General features: G+C 32.2%; 1 protein-coding gene and 1 long non-coding RNA gene across 2 annotated transcripts in view; both read left to right on the top strand.

The window, feature by feature from the left end:
• Positions 1-20,688, top strand: part of LOC129810348 (uncharacterized) — a 158,143-nt gene that overhangs the window by 6,462 nt on the left and 130,993 nt on the right. The gene's annotated exons all lie outside the window — the stretch shown is intronic.
• On the top strand, positions 2,255-3,033 carry LOC129810347 (uncharacterized). Its single transcript, XM_055860759.1, has 2 exons — positions 2,255-2,569; positions 2,637-3,033. Exons 1-2 carry the CDS (start codon positions 2,375-2,377, stop codon positions 2,874-2,876), a joined length of 435 nt encoding a protein of 144 aa, XP_055716734.1. The 5' UTR covers positions 2,255-2,374; the 3' UTR covers positions 2,877-3,033.

Here is a 20,688-nt window from a genome sequence, read left to right as displayed (position 1 = left end):
GTAATTCTCGTATTGGAAGAATTTGTGAAGTCTATTGTAGACCGCCCAGGAGCGCCTTCCCGTGGTGTGGATGCTTCTTCCAAGCTCCCGGAATTGATGGGCAAAGGCGGTGCATTATTTTACGTTATTAACATGTGAAAATTGTCTAAATCAGAACTTACAACAACTGTTGTGAGGTGAATCTGCTGGCACCAGAATTTGCAATTCTTTCCCCTGGAACCACTTCATTACAAACCTTTTTTCGTGAATTCCTGCATTATCTTGCTGGTTTAGATTTCGGAAAATGGTACTAGTACGTCTTGAATCGGTATTCAACACTTTTCTGATGTCATTTTAGTGATCATCCAGCAGATTCGTGTCTTTCCACCGTAGAGAAGCTCAAGAATGCTATCAGATGCTCATAGAGCAAATTAGGTAAAAATTCGTCATGTATCGGTCTTAAATCTGGCTACAAGTCTTATTTCTTGCGTAAAGAATAAGGAATCAAGTTCAAATTATTAAAATTATTCTCTTTGATCAGAATTTCTAAATTTTTATTTAAAAATCGGCATCATCCCTATTTGAATTTCGTTAAAAAATCAACCAAAAATAGGATATTTTGACTGTTGTGCGCGCACTAACGTAAATGCATATGGGTAATTACCATAAAAAGTGTGGTTAGATAGGCCTATATTAAACAAAAAATATAAGGTCGATAAGACTTACAGACCAACCCACAACCCACACCACCCACTTAGAGATCCGTCCCTATTTGAATTTTTCTCATTGTATCAATTAAAATTTTTATGGTCATAATAAGCGCCTTTATTTAACTAAATTGGTCATAAAATAACGCGCGAAAATAGCATTATTTATCCAGATAATTTGCATACCTGTAGGATATTTTTTTCGAATAACCAGACCCTAGAACGAATTCTGCGTGGTGTAAAAGTAATCAGAACAAAAAGATTAAATTGTTCAAAAGACATTAATTAATTAGTAATTCATTTTGTAATTAGTACATTTTGGGTGTCTGCCAGAGTCTGTAACAAGACTACCAAAACTACACAGTAAAAAATAATTACTACGATTATCGCGTGTAATAGGAGAGCATCGATAATTGTAGTAAATTTGCAACGAATATCGTAGGAAGCAAAGTTGATAAGCAAGCATGTTGAATTTTCGTAGTGGAAAAGCAAACTAAGTTGAATTTTCCTTCAACAGTTGCACTGAAATTACACAAAATATAAAAAAAAGAAGAATGAGTTCAAACGAAAGTAGTTGAAAGTTGAACTTTTTTCTGCGACAATTGGTTAAAAAATTACTACGGCAATCGAATTGATTCTATTACACGCGATAATCATAGCAATTTTCAATCAGTCAATTGAATAAAGTTCATGCCATTTTGTTACTTCATTTTATTACTTATTCTTATTACTACTTATTCTGCAATTTAATTGATTTCTTTTCAATTGAAAGTTGATTTTTTCAGTGGTTGTTATTCGAAATTTCAACTAGTTCAATTCAATTAATAGAATTTCACTTGTCAATTTCATCTTGTTTTTACTGTGTAGCCAGAGGGTCATTTAAGGATCTCAAATCTGCAGCCCGATTATCGGTGTCAATCGGTAAAAAAACGATTCATTACCGATAAGTAATTTTTACGGGAAAATCAATTGTAATACTTTTAAAACATTTTTCTGAGATCTTTTGAGAGATTTATGAATCGGTTCAAATCGGTTAAGAACCGGTAAATGATGCAAAAGTACTTTTGAGGTATAACATTTAAGTAACGAGTTCGAGCTCTTGTAAAAGCCTGGGACGCCTTTTCACCTCTTTACTTTTAAAATTTTACAAGTGATGTTAATCTAATTTTAAGTTCCCCAATTTATTGTTCTAAAATTAAATTTCTCACTCCATGAGGTCCACCGCCGATTTTTCTTCGTTGACTTGTCTCTGAAGCAGAGGTGTGCAAGAACCGTTGAAACCGAATAAACGTCAAAATAAGGTTGCTCTAGGTAGTGTTTTGACCATCGACGAACAAGCTTTATTTGACGTTTTTTCGGTTTCAAACGGTTCTTGCACACCTCTGCTCTAAAGAGAGAAACTACAAAACATCTCAATTATTTAAATAGATTTTGTTAGTTTATATCGATTTATACACTGTTGTATTAACATGTGCGGTATTTTTGTTACACTGACTAATTTTATATTATAATTTGTTAGGGGTGGCAATAGAATCTCAAATACCAATAAGGTAATCCGTATTTGTTTACAACATTTGACGTTGTACTACGTGATAAACACTCCCAAGGAGATTTGACTCAGGGACTTCAGGGTGGATTTTTTTTCTTGATAAAATTGGTTTAATTTGGTGAAATACAGAATTAAAGGGATGGATATTGAGCTGGAGAAACAAGAGAGTGCAAAAGATCGAATAAGTGAATGCAATAGTGATGTGAATTTGAGCATAAAAAAACCAAAGAGAGTCCTTCATTTCTCTGATGGGATCCTTGAGGAATTCAGCGATACTGAGGATGAAGTTGATCAAAACAAGAACAAAGTTTTGGATGTATTAAGCGTTGATGAGGTAGATCTGGAAGAATGTTTGGGATTTATTGAAGAATGCAGTGCATTGATTTATTTTTATCTTTCAGAGCCAGATGGACTGGCCCACATGGATGATTCATAAAGCTGCTCGAACAAAAGATACAGTCGTATCGGGATGTGAATACGTTGGGGAGGCTCTGGCATCCTTTCTGGGAATCACAACGTCAAAATTTGATTTGGAGTATGAGGAATATAAGAGGAGGGAGGAGGAGAAGGCACGAGAAGATAGAGAGTCTCAGGGTTGGCAGACAAATGAGAATAATGTTCCTGTCGTCCAAAAATACTAATTTATAGAATTACACTTATCAGTCAGGAAGTCACAGAAAGAATTTCTATATTTATATTTTTTACACTGTGTTAATCACTTAAATTGTTGTAGAAAAAAAAAAACTGAGTGGAAAATTGATAAACTTGATGGTGTGACTCACCATGTGATGCTTTAAACGTGCTTTTTCTTGATGCTTCATTCACAAGACTTTGGCGGGAATTAAAAAGGCAAGGGCAGAGAGTGCCAAAAGGATGAGCAAAAGAGTCTGGAGGAATGTAAAAAAAAAAGTTGCACGAGAGGGAGAAAATTTAATGAGTAGAAGGATTTCTCATTCCTCCAAGTATAACAGGAGGGAAGTCTTTAAGGGACTTGTGCAACTCACACCCACACTCGACTTTCTTAAAGAGACAAAAGCGCTGAGGGAAAAACACGAGAAAATGTAAATTAATAATGAGAGGAAAGCTTTTGGGGGTGGGAGAGATGAAAAAGTGTGTTAAAAGTGTAAATCTGTTGGAAAAGTCGCGGGAAGTTTATGTTGCTATATTGGTGGTGAATTTTAAAATTTGCTGTAGGTCATGAACGCGAATTTCTTTTCACTCTCACTCTCTGTACCAAGGGAGACTCTTTCTTGTTCCCATCCACCCTGTCTGCAAGAGGAGTAATTTATTCTTTTCAACTTTTCACACAGATTCTTTTCCTCTTTAGTTCCGTATGCTGCGAGAGTGAATTTTCACGCGCTTTCGCTCAGAGTAAACTTAATTTATGCCTGGTATTATTTGATTTTGGTCGTTTTTGGTTTGAGACATTATTAATAAATGAAAAATGATTAACTGTTTCCTTGGGAATATTAGGGATGCCTTTTTCGTGTCCTTTGAAACATTTTGAATGCACCTTCTAAAAATGTAAACATTTTTAGTGAGAATTTAGAATGTGAAATTAGAATTCAAAAATTGTAAAAGAATTTGAGAAGTTTGCATAATGTTTTGCAGATCTTATCATAAAGAAATCAACTTATGGAAAATCAAAAAATTTTATTTGTTTTTCCGTTTAAAACTTCATTTCACTTTGTCATGATTATTTGCTGTTTGAAGTCAAGCCAAACTGATTTTATGTGAACCGTCACATAAAAAGCCGTAAATGAAATTTTCAGAGAAATGGGAATTTCTAAAAATTATAAGATTGTTTTTTAAAAATATTAATGTAATGATTTATTAGAAAAATAATACTCTACAATATTGCGATCGCCTAAAGTAATGTATTATCTTGAGTAGAGATTCTTTTTCATGTATTTTTTTTATTCTCAATAACTGTAAAATTGCAATTAAGCTTCAACGGGAAAATGAAAGTAACTAGATATACGTTGATAACAGTAATTGTTAAGTACATGCAAACAAATCCAAGATACCATTAGGTTAACTGTACCAAATTTCGGCTAGCTTGCAATTTCGGTCACTTTTTTTGTTCCTCAAATTTCCATGAATTTTTAGTGTTTGCATACTTTTAGAGATTTTACAATGTATTGTAAAAAACAAAAAAAAATGTCTCTTCGACGAACGAGATGATGTGAAAAAGACTTTGGAAGAGTTTCTTCTAACATATATCTGAATATCTCAGCTTTAAAATAATTTTATAAAGATTTTCTCAAGTTAACTTACACTTTATTAGTGCAATTTTTATTATTTTGACTCAAAAGTATCGTATTCGGGGCTAATTTTTAAGAAAAATAAAGCTGGACTGAAAATATCGTCTCCTGAAAAGTCGTCAAAAGGAATTATGAGAATCAAGGTGACCGAAATATTACCTAAAATTATGTCTATATTTTTATTCATTTTTAATAAATATATTAAGAATGATTTTAGAGAAAACAATGACGATAAACTATCTGCAAGGTTCCAAGCAACACTCATTAAAAAGAAGCAACGAAAAAATATCAATTTGCAATAATATTTTTATATTTCAGACTTAAGACTTTGATGCTCCATGCAACTATGCCGAAATTTCGTACAGTTACTCTAGTGATTGCAATTTGGAATCCACGTTTCATTTTTTTTTACAATTTTACTTTAAATGTGCTTCTCATAAAATACTCGTCTTCCATCTAGTTTCGCAGCTTAAATAGAATGGAGTAATTCGGATTTCCGACATGGAATTTTGAGATTTTCTTACTGTATCAGATGAACAAAGAAAAAAAAGAAGACCAAGAAATGAGGAAAAAGCATTTCCTGTTGGCGATTCTTTTGCCTTCTCTAAGACAGTGAAAAAAATCTAGAATTCCACATTATATAAATGATTACAAATTACCCGATTTAATCCTAACTAACTTTTTTTTTGAATAATTAAATTAGTTTATTATTTTAAAACTTTTCGATAAATAATTGGGTCAATTAATAAAATACCTATCGTTATAGAAAATTGTAGATTAACCCTTTAACGACGAGACACTTTTTACGGGCTAAAAATCAACAATAAAAATTAAACTGAGAAACATAATCAATGATAGTCTTACATCTAACCTTGGAAAGTCCAACAGAGTCTGATTCGGTGTATTTTGTGTTTCTATGAACGATAGGGACAAAATTAGCCCAAAAATTTAAGTAATTTTTCTGACAATACCAATGAATAATATTTTTCGCTTTAATGAAAAATATTACGTATGAGTATTGTTGTTTTTATTCCCAAAAGGGTTTTGCTTCAAAAAAATTGGAAGTATAAAAAATAAATAAAATCAATTACGAATTTGAAAATTTAAAAATTCGCCATTTTTGAGCTTAAATATTAACTACATAGCAAATAGCTAGAGACTTGCAAAAAATATCGTAGATTCATTCAATCTACTCTCTAGCAAAAACGTGCAAACATAAGGAAAAAATAACTTTAGGTATAGTCAGGAAAAATTATATTCTTTATGGGACACCGGTGTTCCAATCGTCCTTAAAGGGTTAATAAAAAAAAACGTCACATTACTTGCATTTCATTAGATCGGGGAAAGTGGGGGACTTTTGAAATTTTTTCCCTTCTTTTTAAATGGAACTGAGCCTTTCTGTACACTACTGGTAAAAATAGAAGGATTAAATTGATCCAAATTTTATCCTTTTGCAAAGAATGGATTAAATTTCGAACTCTGAATGCACATTTTTCATAATAAAACGTGTAAATTTGATCCATTTTTTGCAAAAGGTTCAATTTGATCCTTTTATTTTTACCAGTGTAATATAATTTAGTTCCAGAAACCAATTGTCAAGATAAATTGCTCATGAGGCTTATTTCCATTTGATAAATAGATGAAAAACGCCCGATTTCAAAGGTGCCCCAATTCAAAAAGTGCCTCACTTATTTCTATATTTTAACAAAACTACCAACAAGTGCTCCCTGGCGAACAGGCGTTTCTTCACTGAAGAGAAATCCGAAAAAGTTAAAATAACATTCCGGAAATGTTTATTCTACCCTGCAGTATTGATCCGAAATCGGTGTAAATATTATGCTTTTTAGGTGTATTGGGGGTTAAAGTTACCCTTTTTCATGTTAATTTTACCCTTAAAAGGGTGTAAAATTAACATTAAAAAATATTGATATATTTTTACACCTAAAAAGTGTTAAAGTTATGAGGAAAAAAGTTAATGGCATCCCCGTTTTTTCTCAGTGTTCAACTCTATTATTAAAAACTGCAACAGTGATAAATCTAAAGAATGACATAACTTTAGGAGAACTCACTACTTTTTTTTAATGTTTTTTTTGTGAATAAATACACATGATTTTTAGGAAATGTGAGGCATAAGACTAGCTTTTAAAATCTATATTCACCTGGATCGGATACATTAAGGGAAATATAAAAAAAATGGTGTTATCCGAAACTCGTATCGTCCCAACGTACCGCCTTTGCCATTGGCTATTTATATTTTTAACAATTTATTAACAATTAGTTTTTAAAAGATTCCTGGGGTACTAAATGATTTTGTAAACCTTTGCAGGCAAAGTTCCTTTTTACCAATTTGGTTCCATATGACTTGTTCGCGTTAAAGATTTAAAAAGGACACTAATAGTTTGTGAGAAAATGTATAAATCATATTCTAATTTATTTCACTGAATAGAAAAGGTGGTGTTTACTCTGAATAAATTGGGCTTGCTCAATATTCCTTTTAATACAAACTATAATATTCCATTCACTTTCTAATTCTATTTCTGGATAATTTGGCCGACTCCCTCCCAGGGAGTTGTTTTCTCCAGATTTTAAAATATGAAGATTTTTTTTTTAATTTCAAATAAGTATTAACCTCTGTTCTAATATCTTCAAAATTGAAATTTTACTTCGAATAACCTTCTTGATGAAATAACTGTCACGATACCCTTGCAAGAACTAGGAATTCGAGGATGAGATCGTCAGTCCCAAATTCTGTGGAATTAAGTGCAGCGAATAGCATGAAATTATAAAATAACTTTAAGTTCACAAAAAATGTGGATTAAAGTTTTGGTTCAAATCTAAGAAATTTTCATTTATGCTTTTTTAAAACCAAAAAGATATAGGCTTTACAGGGAGCGCATTTCTCAACCAATTTTAACAAGTTTGGATTCGTTAGAAAGGTCTTGGTATCCATAACAAGTCTGAATCGGTAATGAACCGATAAGTAAATTTAATATTTCTAAAATTTCTGAAAGGTTTTAGGCAACCATTTAAATTTTGTGAAATATTCTAACTCGTGAACACGATTGGGTTTCCCCATGAGTTGGACAAGCAAAAGAACTCCATTATTATAAGACATACAATGCTAATGCGAAACTAATTTTAGGGTGCAGAATCTTAGTCACTAGTTCGGCCGGATGGCCCGCAAAGCTAAGACATTTTCCACACCTTTAATTAAACTGGACTTAAATCATTTTTTGCAAAATCATTTTTAGTGTAGTCGAGATTTTCCACCTGATAGCGAAATAGAGCCCGGCTGGTGGATTCCCTTCCCTGTTCGCGGGAAATTCATATTTCCCGCCTCTCGCTCCAAGCAAGGCCTTTTACTGGTGGTATAGTTCTGTTGCCCGCCGTGTGGGGGATTGACTGACAGGCGACACTGTCAGTCAGTCGGTAACATGGCCTGGAAGTGTTCGGATGGGGGCACAGAGCTGGGTCGCTGCCGGGCAATTGGCCGCGATAAGCCTTGGTCTCCCTGAGGAATCTTTCAGGGCAGAAGCCCGACAACATTAGCTATTTTTTTTCAAATTTCCGAAATTAGGTTTTCATAAATTATAATTTATGATAATAAATTATAATAAAATCTAGATATATACAATTATATTTTAATAATAGGGTATCTCATCCTAGTTTATAAAAAAAATTAAGAAATCAATTATTATATTTATTAAAATTATATAATATTAAAATTTCACTTAACAATATCAATTAAATTTTAATCTCAAATATTTAAATATTTAATTCTTTCTAATATAATTTATTTATGTATTTTGTATAACCGCGATTGCTGGTACAAAATATATCTATATTAAATTAAATTATTACTTCATAATTTCTTAAATCAATAATATTAATTACTGCGTTTTAACAATTTTATTTTTTTAAATAATATTTATTCACACAAAAATTTACATATAAAATATTCAATTAATAAATTTATATATACTATAATAAAATATATTTATCTAAATATTTATTTATTACTATTGAATTTAAATTAAATTATTATTTACATTTAAATAATTAATTTTTATCATATATTAAATAAATATATTAATAATTAAAAATAATTGCTATCTCCCCAATTTGTATTTCCAAAATAAGAAATTTATGCATAATACTTATTCCCTTATTCCAAAAATTTAGCTTCGGACACCGAAAATTTTTGGAGCAGGGTTGTTCCTTTTGGGATACTCAAAAGGATACTAAACAATGAATTTGTACCAAAAATTAGCTCGCCTACTTGATAGGTTATAAGGATTATAAAGAAGGTGTATTCTAAATCTGATTCCTCTGTAAATCAACTCAAATTTGTTGTCATTCCGCTACATAAAAACGGTTCCAAAAGGAAACTAACGAAGTTGTTACTATAATTCGTAACAAAAACCGTAAAGGTGTAAAATTGTAAATAAATGCCTTCTCTGGGTGCAATTTTGTTCCAAAAAAATTATCTCCAAGAAAGTTTGTTTTAATATTGTTGGTCAGTATCCAAAAGTTTCACCGTGTACTTTCTCGTTGAATTAGGGAGACTGTTATTAAATATGTCTATTGATGAATCTTACATTTCACTCAGAATGAATTTGCTTATTGAGACAATTAATTTCTAGAGTTTTTTTTGCAAGAGTTTATTTTTATAGAATAAGAATATCTACATATGAGTAATATGGAGAAATTTTCACATACTCCCATATTTCTAATGCGCTCACTCTACGGACCATTCTGCGGGAATTTGCATGGAGAGAGGGTGGTAAAATTCGGAATATGCGCCGCATGTCGCAAACATTGATCCATCCAAACATATTTGGCCAATCGAGTGATGGGTTTTCGCTGGTGCGAAAGGAAGATAGAACAGTGAATGTTTATCCATCCACTCGAAGAAGAAGGATATCAAATTCCCTTGAGCCTCCACCGCAAAATTTTTCCTTTTTTTTTCGTATCACGAGGGGATGCAAAAAGGCAGTTTTTTTATCTGTTATTTTCAGAGAGGAAATGCCAGGAGAGAGTGTCAGCAAAACAAGAAGGATATAACTGAAAAGGGATTCTGTGGCGGGGAATTTTCCTCCACTCTATACCATATATTCTCCCCCTCCTTGCCACACATATTCCACAAATGCGAATTGGTGTACATAAGGGATCCGCTGGAAGAGAATAAAAATCCACTGAGCCACGCCCAAGTGAGGATATGTGGATATATGGAATATAAAAGGGAGATTTCTACGAATGTGTGTGCGACTGGATGAAATATTCCACGGTTCTAAGCATCCTTCTTCACATCTACCCATTTCGCTCGCTTTCGAGGCTTCTTCTCGCTAGGAATATGTGAGTGAATGCGCTCCAAAGGAGACTCTTCACATTCGATAGTCCTCTGGAATAATTTTTATTTACTATCATCTCCACTTTTGTGGATTCTTTCAATATTTTCATTTCTTTTTTTACACTTAAGACTTTTTTTTGTTAGTCAGGTGCATAGATTACTGTAGATAAAGTCTAATGAAATTTATTATTTGCAGATTACAGATACTTTACTTCTGAAATTTAGCCAAGAGTATTAGGATTTCTTCTTTTGATTCTTTTTCCTAAATTTTTCAATTTTGCTTAATCCTCTTTCGTTTGAAAGATAAAGGACCTTGTCGACCGTCGACGTATGTATTTTTTTTTATAAAGTACCTTAGCTAAAAGTAAATTTGAGTTCTGAAACTTTTATTTTCGGGTCTAGATCTTGATTAATTTTTTTTTAATATATGGATCCTGTAATGACTAAAAAAACTAATACATTTTAGTGTTTTATTTAATATACCTAGGGGAAACTGGGGCACCACCAAACACGGGGTACCACCAAACACTAATTTTTAGTTCTAAACTACTTGGACTATATCGACCATTTTTTCAGTGGACAAGCATCCTTATGATGCGTATAAATTTCTATAAGTCTTGTCCTCTGAAGTCGAATATCTGATTAAAAAGTCGCAGTGTTTGGTGCTACCCCGTGTTTGGTGGTGCCCCAGTTTCCCCTATACCTGAAGAGTTACAACGAAATGCTATTAGGGTAAGGTGGTAAGCCTTCAAATATCGTCAGCCTTTGAAGGCTGAGTTTTCGTAAAAGAAAAGTTTTATTCTAGTAATAGAAAAACAAGATAAATAAAAAATATTAAAAATGATTTTTCTTCCAGGAAAAAATTGCAATATTCAAATGTTGACACTCGAAGACTGATCAGTTTTCCCTAGTTTTGTTTTTAATTTAAAAGTTAAAAGAACAAAAAAGTTTTTTTGTGCTAGAGCGAAGGATACGGTTTATATTGTCCACGCAACTTATAAAAATTGGAATAGATCTACACTTGCCAAAAATGAAAAGGATCAAATTGATCCTTTTGCAAAGGATGGATCAAATTAACATGATCTATTATGAAAAATGTGCATTCAGAGTGTGAAATTTGATCCATTCTTTGCAAAAGGATCAAATTTTGATCAATATGATCCTTTTATTTTTACCAGTGTATGTAGGGGAAGGCTTTCAAACTTCGCACACGGCTTCGAAAATTTTAAAATTTTTACCATATTCCTTTAATGAATCTGACATAATGACCTATGGCAATATATTTTATTAGCTAGTCTTAACTAAAATATTTCCTGAAAAGGGACGTAAAACGTCCCAGGCTTTGCTATATGCTCGAACTCGTGACTTAGATACTATACCTCAAAGTACTGTTGCATTATTTACCGTTTACCGGTTCTCAACCGATTTGAACCCTTTTATAAATCACTTAAAATATTGCCCAAAATACACCTCAAGAATAATATAATTAACTTTTGGATAAAAGATAGTTATTAGATTGCAATCGGTTCAATTTTATCGGAAATTCTAACACCTTTACAACAAGAACAAACATCATACCATTTGGATGAGAAATAGGATAAAATGGGGTAATTTGGAACCATTTACAATTTGGGACATTTGAGATTTTCGCACTGTTTTAGAGATTACAAAGTAAAAAATCTGTTCCTTTTCTTCTTAAACGTCTTTTTCTTCTATTTTGCGGTCTTTTTTTTCTCTTTGCTCATCTGAAATAGTGAGAAAATCTCAAGTGTCCCAAATTGTAAATGGTTCCAAATTACCTCATTTTACCCTACGCTATCTAAATCATTTTTTAACATTTAATCTTAAAAATCGTTATTAGGAATGTTTCAACGGTATTTTTGTATAAGGATGAAATGTCTGGCTGGGCAACCTATAAAATGTATACAAAATAAAAATATCATACGACGCGTTTTCGAGTAATCCCAGAAATATGGTTTTGGAGGGAAAGGATAGTTAACGATTGTTTGGTCGACTTATTGGGGATCCCCCGAAGGTCTCAAGTCTCTATCTCTAACCGTTTGGCTTTTAGAGTTGGCGACAGCCGTACGGATAAACGGACAAACATCGTGACGCCAAAAACTCGAAACCTCAAAATCGAGGGATTATAATACTGCCCTCTCTTTGTGGAGTTCGAGCAGTAAAATAGTAAAATCTACTGAAAAGTTGTAGAGTCCATATAATAGTGAATGTCTAACTAATAAACTATAGAGGAGGATGGTGCGAGTTCGAACATTCTTGACTTTTGAAAATACTTTTTAAAATGTGGGATATGTGCGGTATATTTTTAAATAGCCTTAAACAAGAGAAACTAGCTGAACTGAGTTACGTTAAATATAATGTTCATATGAATATTCATTTAAAAAATCAGTTGCTTGACACTGTCCCACCCTCTCCTACATTTCTTTATAATTTAACCTTAGATTTTCTTTCATACTTCATCTTAAAATAATATATATCAAATGTTTTTAGAATTCCTTTAACCTATATTTTTATAATTTTATTATGGCATGTAAAAGAATTCTAGCAGACTTAGTATCGCAAAGGTTCTATTTTATAAAAAAAAAAATATTTCCCAAAAGTATAGCACACTAAAATATTTACAGAAAATCACCACATCTGCTTCGTTTGATATGCAAATGAAATACGTTGGAGAGAAAATTGTGTGGCCTCTTTTTTGTCATCCCGCCGATATCAAATGGGAAAATCTCCCAGAGAAACCCTTTTTCTACACCAAGACTTTATTTCATTTGGAAATTTTTCTACCTGGCAAAGTGTCGTGTGATTTAGAGCGGCAAATTGTGAATTGTGTTATCCTTTTTTCTGGGACAAGGGAACTCAAGGGGTCTCTTGCAATTTCAATATTTAATTAGAAATAGTTTCTGCATTTCAACTGCGAAATTCACTTCAATTCACTGCGAAATTTCATGCACTATTTTTTCTAGAATTTTGAAAGATTATCCGGGGTTAATTAGTGTATTGAGAGGTGATTGAGTGAAATATTGAATTTAGGACTAGGTCATATTGTCAACACGTGTGTGACCCCGGCGCAATTCTCATTAAAGTTGGGTCTTGGACTTGGACTACAGGAAAAGTAATATCTACCCTTGAAAAAAGTCACAGGTAAAAAATCACCCCTCAAATGTAGAAGTAAACCCGCGAGTTTTGAAAATAACTGGACAAGGGTCAGTTCAGGGGTCAGCAAAGGGTAGACATAGGGACTAAAAAAAATTAACATAAATTCTTTTGGTTAAAATCACCATTGGCTCGCGCCTTACTAGGGGAAAATTGACTGAGGTTGGATGTTTCAGCTGTTAGAGGGTAATTTATGGAAATTTCTTGCATTTTTTGTACCACCTTTGGCTCCAAGGCAAAGCTTTCGTTGCCGTCGGAAAGAGACGCCACGTACAATATATTCATGTGTAGATTTTCGACTTGAATTTGCTGACAATTTGTGTACTACGGGCAAAGGTGTGTCTTTTTGAATCATTTAGAAATTCTAGGGGTGGTATATTTCCGTGGTCAGTGGTCATATAAATGTTTTCTATTTAAAGTTCTCAGACTATAAATGCCTAAAGATGATTTATTGGCATTAGAGAGGACCGTAAAAAGGCGGGTTTTCTTGCCCACTATGTGGAAAGAGGAACAAACATGAAAATTACTTCTATATTATTTATGGGATTTTAATTGAATCTTCGGTTTCGTTATTCTGGTATATTAAATTCTAACACTATTGGGGTAGGTTTTCGTTTAAACTTGTTTTGAGGATTTGTCTTTGGAAAGTTATTCAAAAAAGGATTATACCGATGAGTGGACATATTTCAAGATTGGATTTTTAGGACAGGACTGTTTCTTTTTGTATGCTAGCATGGCAATTCTCGAGTGGATAATTTGGTTGAGAGGTTTTTCTTGCTCACTTTTTCGACTTTCAAATAAACCCATCAACCTTATCTCCCATCAATTTCGTCCCTTGTTCCATATGTTTCAACCCCTACCACAGGGGTTAAAAATGATCTTGTGATATTATCAGTAACCGGTTCAGATTCCTCAAAGTGCTACTTATATGAGGTGTGAATTATTCAAACTGTTTTATAGAAATGTTGGAAAATAGGACATCAGCTGATGTTAAATGTTTCAATTTCATCAAACAGGTCAGAATCAGTATAACATGAAAATAGTAAATACTGTTAAAATAAGTAGAACCTAAAAGGATTTGAAGAACCATCTGAATGTATACCCAAATGTGTAAACACTCCGTATAATTTTCAGTAATATACAAGTGAACCTTAAATAGGAATAGAAAAATAAAATATTAAATAATAAATAAATAGGAATATCAAAGAATTCACTTTTGGTTCCTTGAGCTTGTGCCAGAATTCGGGGACTCTTGGTTCCTAGAACTAACTATATACACTCATACGCTCTATCAAGGGGTAGTAATGTTTAATTCACTTCCTTCAAGTGCCAGACTATTGACGTTATAGCGGCATACTTCCATCTTCAGTATAACTAGATATTTTCATTTAATATATTTGCCCCTGTTTTTCAAATTATGTTGGTCTTTTTTTAACAATTTTCTTCTTTTTTTCAAACATTGTAAGAGGAGCGAACCCTATTTATTTGAGATTGATAACTATTAATAGTAATAATAATTAATATATCGAACCATAAATAAATAAAATAATACATATATAAAAATTTTAGTCTGCGACCCCAATGAGGGTAAATGGTTTAAAATGCTGATGATGATAAAAATTTTAAACTTCAAAATAAAAGAAATATTCAGATTGATGTAAGTGATTTGAGGCAAATCGATTTCACAATGAAATTGGTCATTTAACAATAAACCTACCGATCGTTTTTGGTGGTTCTTCCTAGCGCGCTCGGTTAAATGACAGACCGCGGTAGGTAGGGTACTCAAAAAAAAATGTTCTTGGAAAAGAGAAAAAAAATTAAAATCTAAACACTGAAAAATATAAAAAAATCATAAAGTTAGATAACGACATTATTGTTTCGTTGAAATATGTGTTAATTTTAAAAAGTTTATAAACCGGTCAATTTGACCGCTCTTGGTAGGTTTAGTGTATGAATTATAATATTATTGCATTATGAAACATTAAATTTTTCAATCCTTTTCTTTTGGAACGCATATTTTTCCCCATAAGTAGGGGAAGGTTTTCAGGCTTGGCACACGCTATGGCTTTGAACACTTCACATTTTTTAAATATTCTTTCAGTGAATGCGACCTAATTTTTTTTAGGAAATGTGTGACGTAAGAATAAGTATTAAAATATATTGCCATAGGTTAGATTCATTAAAGGAATATGGTAAAAATTGAAGAGTTCGAAGCCAGAGTGTGTCCAAAGCTTGAAATCCGACTCCTAATTATTGTCGAGAAAATAATGATATTTTTCTAAAATTCATGATTTTAGTAATATTATTCACATTTCACGGAGAAAATTGTGTATATAATCTCAGACTTTCTTTCTAGTTATCCTTACATAAAGATTTTTTAATGGCCTTTCTATTTTATTTAGTAATATTTTACTTTTAATAAGACAATTTTGTGAACTCTGTATGAATTTTGCTGACTATGTGTTCATCATTGACATTTTATTACTTGAACTATATCAAGACAGCAGTTTATATTATTCTTGTAACACTTTTACCCTCTTGAAATTTCCCGTCTCATTTCTTTAGGAACAACGTTTTCTACATATTTATCTCAATGTATCACTAATTTTCTAAGAAATGTGACACTCTTTTCTATAGTACAGTGCTGTCTCGCTATATGCACAGTTTGGGTACTTTTTTTGACAGTTCTCTCTCTGAATATGCACAACTTTTTTTGAAATTCCCAACGGTTTTTCTCCTTATTATTATTTTTTTATTGTTCTAGAATTTCCCGTGTTATTTTAACTATAATATGAGACAGAAAAAATAAAATTAAGATAATTAAAAACGAGAAAAATTAGTTGCCAAGAAAATAATTTTCTTTATTACTTTGTCAAAATGTAAACAAATTGATTTTGAATGCAACCGACACAAAAGCTGTGCATATAGAGAGTGTGCATATAGAGAGACAGAACTGTATATCGATCTGCTCGTTCGCTTGTTATCAGATATAAAGGCCAAACGGTCAGAGATAGCGAATTCAGACTATCGAGGAACCCCCTATAAAATGACTCAAGGTAAATTAACCTTCATTTCTACTACATATTTTGTAATATATCAAGAAGTTGTCGTGCAATTTTTTCGTTCATTACGAAAATATAATTGTATCATTCCTAATAGGATGACGGATTTCAAAATCAAAAGTATAAAAACTCTTGGTGGAGCGTTTAATACTCAAATGAGAAATATGGATTTTAGTCCGAAGGTTTCGCGATATATCTTAAAATTTTGTCTTGAGATTTGATATTAAGGGCAAATGGTCTATTACACTTTAAAAAAACAATAACATTGGCTGTTATTTAGGATTTCGAGATATTCGGGAACTGAATTAAATTTCTAGTCTGACATCCCTATAAAATAGGTCTGTTATAAATTGATTATAACCTGAAACCAAGCTTTATCTGAAGTTCAATTGTATTTACCTCTGGACAATCCTATGCTTGAAATCGTTTTTAAACAGATGAACATTAAAATAATGGCTCAGTGGAAAAAAATACTTTGCGAAGTATTTTTTTGCGATGCATACGACTCCTTTCCTCATTGAGACCGCTAACTCAAAGCAAAGCAAAGCAGAGTTTTGTCGTTTATTTTTATATTTAGAATTTTAATATCTGTATTGCTCTCTTTGCTACAGATTCAAGATAAAACATTTGCTATTCATAACGAAGATCCATTCAAAGCGTATTTATTACAGGAAAGTACGTGTTAAACAATTATTTATATATCAAATTCGTCTAATTTTAAAACAGTTATTTGAATATGAATCATTCAATGCTTGGCTGTATCTTGCTATATAGGTATTCGATATTCTTGACATCATTCGTTTACAATCGTCTTAAAGAATAAACATGTAAACAATAAAATTTCTTAGAAGGAAAGCAATAAATAATTAAGAAAAGAGTTACGAACAGAATAAATCGGGAACATAAACACACCCCTATTATGGAGTGCTAAAAAAAGTCTTCAATGAACAAAATTGTGATGGGAAAAGTGGGTCAAAGAACTTTTTACGATCATCTCACTCCATAGAGTGCGAAATGAGGAGACATACCATACAACCAGTTAAGAAAAAGAGCAGAGAGAAAAGAAATCAGCTGCTTCCACCCTCCGACAAAGTCTTTTTTCTGCTTATTTTTCCTCATCTCGTACTATATAGACTTTTCTTGTGAGCGCGCGCTAATTATGAATGAAATTTGTACTCGGCAAAGTTGAGGGTGGTGAGTAGGATTCCTTCCTTGAGGGGGGTAAGGGTGAGAGGAGGCTCTGACGAGACTAAATTACGTGCCATGTGAAAAGTCTTTCACAATAGGAAAAATGGTAGAAAATTATAAATGCGACGGGCTGATGTTTCAGCGCGCGAAAAATTCTCCTCACTCTTGCAAGATACTTTTCCGGGAGTTTGATGAGGTGGGTTGTTCTTTATGTGTTTTTTTCTCTCCTCAGTTCTTCTCTCCCTGAAATTTTTCCTGAATGGTTTGAGGAACCTCCATGGCGAGACGATTTTCTTTTAGGGAATGAGTAAAGTCGAAGAAAAAAACCAATTAAATTAACATTCAACGTGGTGCAAATCAAAATCGCGAAAGTGAAAATACTGAATCTGAAAAAAAGGTTTTTTTTTCAAGGAAGTATATATTAACTTCGTAACTCAAGTGCATATGACTTATTTCTGCCTAAATTACTTTATTGTTCATTTTTATGTATTTAGAATTCATAATGATGCCATGTTCCTACCACTTTCAATTTTCCGCTAGACTCCCCGGGGGTGAAAAATTGTGTATATGTGGGAAAAATGAAAGGGAAAAATGTTTTTTAAAAGTGTATGTGTGTGAAGATTTTCCGCGAGAGACAGAGATGACTAAAAAAGGGCGACAGGGTGAAAAGACAAGAAAAAGTTTCCATGAACCCCCCCTAAATGAAGGTGAAAGTTATTCTTATTTTTCTTCCCAACTTCTCTTTTTTTTCCAAGTAATGCAATTTTTTCTCATTTTCACAGAATACTCTTGCACAACTTGCCAGGATTTTCACTACATTTCCGCGAGATTGTTTCATTGTTTATTTATCAAGTATTTATTTATGGATTTCTTGGTCTTAGTACAATTTTAGTCCTTGACGTTCCCTGGGTTAAGGTAATAGGAATAAACAATTTTTAAAGCAAAATACATAATTTGTAATGAAATACACCGTTCTGTCATCTGCAAATTTGTGTGTAATACTCTTGTTGATGTAATGAAAAAATATTCCTCTGTGGAAGAAAGATTGATTTACTTTACTTCTATGATTCAACTAAACATAATTTTAATCCAAGAATCATGTTATTTCTCATATCGAACTCTATAACTGGTAAGAATTTAGTGGATATAAGTTGTTCGAGGGACGAGATAATTAATTTTTTTTAATAAGTAATTTAAAAAGTCAGTCAGCTTAGCATAAATTTTCTAAATCAATTTTAGATATATGTATTATAACCTTGAAACATGATAGTATTGAATGGAACTTTTCCTTCTCTGGATTTAGCAATCCAATTAACTTCTGTTAGATTGTCATTATTTTCACTATCAGGATGAAGTTTTATAAATAAGTTGAAACGTTCTTATTGTATTATGATAACTTTTTTTTTACTTTTTTGCTTTTAACCTATTCCATCAAAGGGCAACCTCTCCTACAATATCTTTGGAATCTGCAATTTCTTTTGTATGTAAAGATATTAAATATTATATTGAGGGGTAATATATGGGGGAAGTGCTCATAATTTTGGACAGTTTCTAAATTTGGACACTTTGGGGGTAAAATTGGACACCAAAAATAAATTGATCAAGAAAAATATGACAGGACTTCGTGTTTACTTCAGTCTTATTTAACCGTGGTGAAGTACTTACAATTTTTCCTCGATATTTTTGAGTGATATTACTAAATATTCATTTAATGTTGATTCACGTTAATGGTGATTAACGATAATTAAATATTCATTTGACTTGAAGTGAGATTTGCCTTGTGAATTACATTTTTCGTGTGAAAAATGCACAGTAAAAATTTTTTGGCTGCTTTACCATGATTTTCATTGTAAATTTTACATTAAACGTGTAATTGTGTGTACTGGTACACATTCATGTAATTTCTACACAGTAGACTGTACATAAATGTGCACATCTGTGTAATTAATCGCTAATTTCGAAGTACGGTAAAAAAGACAAGAAAGTGAAATTTGATACTGTGAGACGTAAAAACTCACTTCCGGTACAGTATTTTCTCTATTTTCGCATTAGCAACAGACTATTACTTAAAAAGTACAATATTTCACCATTTAATTGATTACACAGTTTACGATTACATGAAATTTAAATTACACATTTTCAGATTAGTCGTTTTGCTCAAATACATAATTTGAGTAACTTTACAAGAATAATCGTGGTAAAAAAGCAAACCAACGATTATCCTCGCAATTCTTTTTTAACTGTGTGGGTAATTTTCTCAGAAATTCATCAGTGAGGTGATACTTCTTATTTTGGACAGGTATTTTTTCCCGAAATTTCGTGAAGTTTTTGTTTTTGCGTTAACTAGGTTGTATAAATTCCTGGAGAAAAAAAAGAGTATCATCTCTATGAACGAGATCTAAGTGAGAAAAGCCTTAAAAGATTCCCGAGAAGGCTCCTGAAAAGAGAAGGGAATGCGCGAATCCGCGCGTACTAGGAGTACCGAAGTCAACTCACTTTAACCCTTTAAGGACGATTGGGTCACCGGTGACCCAAATATGAAACTTATCCTATGGCCTTCTAAAGTTGTATTTTGCTATAAAAAGTTAGAAAAAATGATTTTTTCTGACCCTCAATTTTTGACTTTCTCGTCCTTAAAGGGTTAATGAATGATATGGAAAGTTTTCGGATTTTTTGTGACATGAACAACACAACGGTTCTCTTATATAAACAGCAAGACAACTCAGTAAGATAGATTCTAGAAATGGAGAATAATGGGCATCCTATTCAGGCGGATTAGCTTACAAGCGAAAGTGTCCAAATTTACAACCAAGGTGTCCAAATTTCGAGTCAAATTCACCTCTTCATAACAATTCATTTTTAAACGTATTAAGACTAATTTTAGTAAAAACCCGTCCTTAAAGGAATATAGGAAAAGATGAAGTGTTTAAAGCAAGAGTTTGAGCGATGCCTGAAATATTTATATATGAATAATTGAGATGTGCATATTTTAATTTCGCCCAGTTTTATGCAAATATGTTCAACACTACTCCAATATTTCGTTGTAATACTTACATAATGAAAAAAGATACAGTTTTGTGATAATATACGCGATTCAAAAAATCTATAAATTAAAATCTGAAAATTCTGAAAGATTTTATCGGTAAATATTTTGCAAAGGTTGTGGAAAATTTTAATTTGTAGTAAGAATGTATTCTTGTCTATTTTGGAATTTTTAGATTTTCTCAAAGTTTCAGATGGTCAAAGAGAAAAGGAAAACCACGAAGAAGTACAAGACTTTACATTCAACAGTACTTCTTAGTTGTTTTTTTTTCCTTTTTCCATCTAAAATTTTTGGGAAATTCCAAAGTTTCAAATTAGACTTGATTCCAGATTACCTCATCTTATCCTAAACCTCGTAGATGCAACGGGTGCT

Source organism: Phlebotomus papatasi, chromosome 1 (genome assembly GCF_024763615.1).
Source record: "Phlebotomus papatasi isolate M1 chromosome 1, Ppap_2.1, whole genome shotgun sequence".
NCBI classification, from domain to species: Eukaryota; Metazoa; Arthropoda; class Insecta; order Diptera; family Psychodidae; genus Phlebotomus; species Phlebotomus papatasi.
The sequence above is the reverse complement of the archived record's forward strand: the minus strand, read 5'-3'. Positions and strand labels throughout refer to the sequence as shown.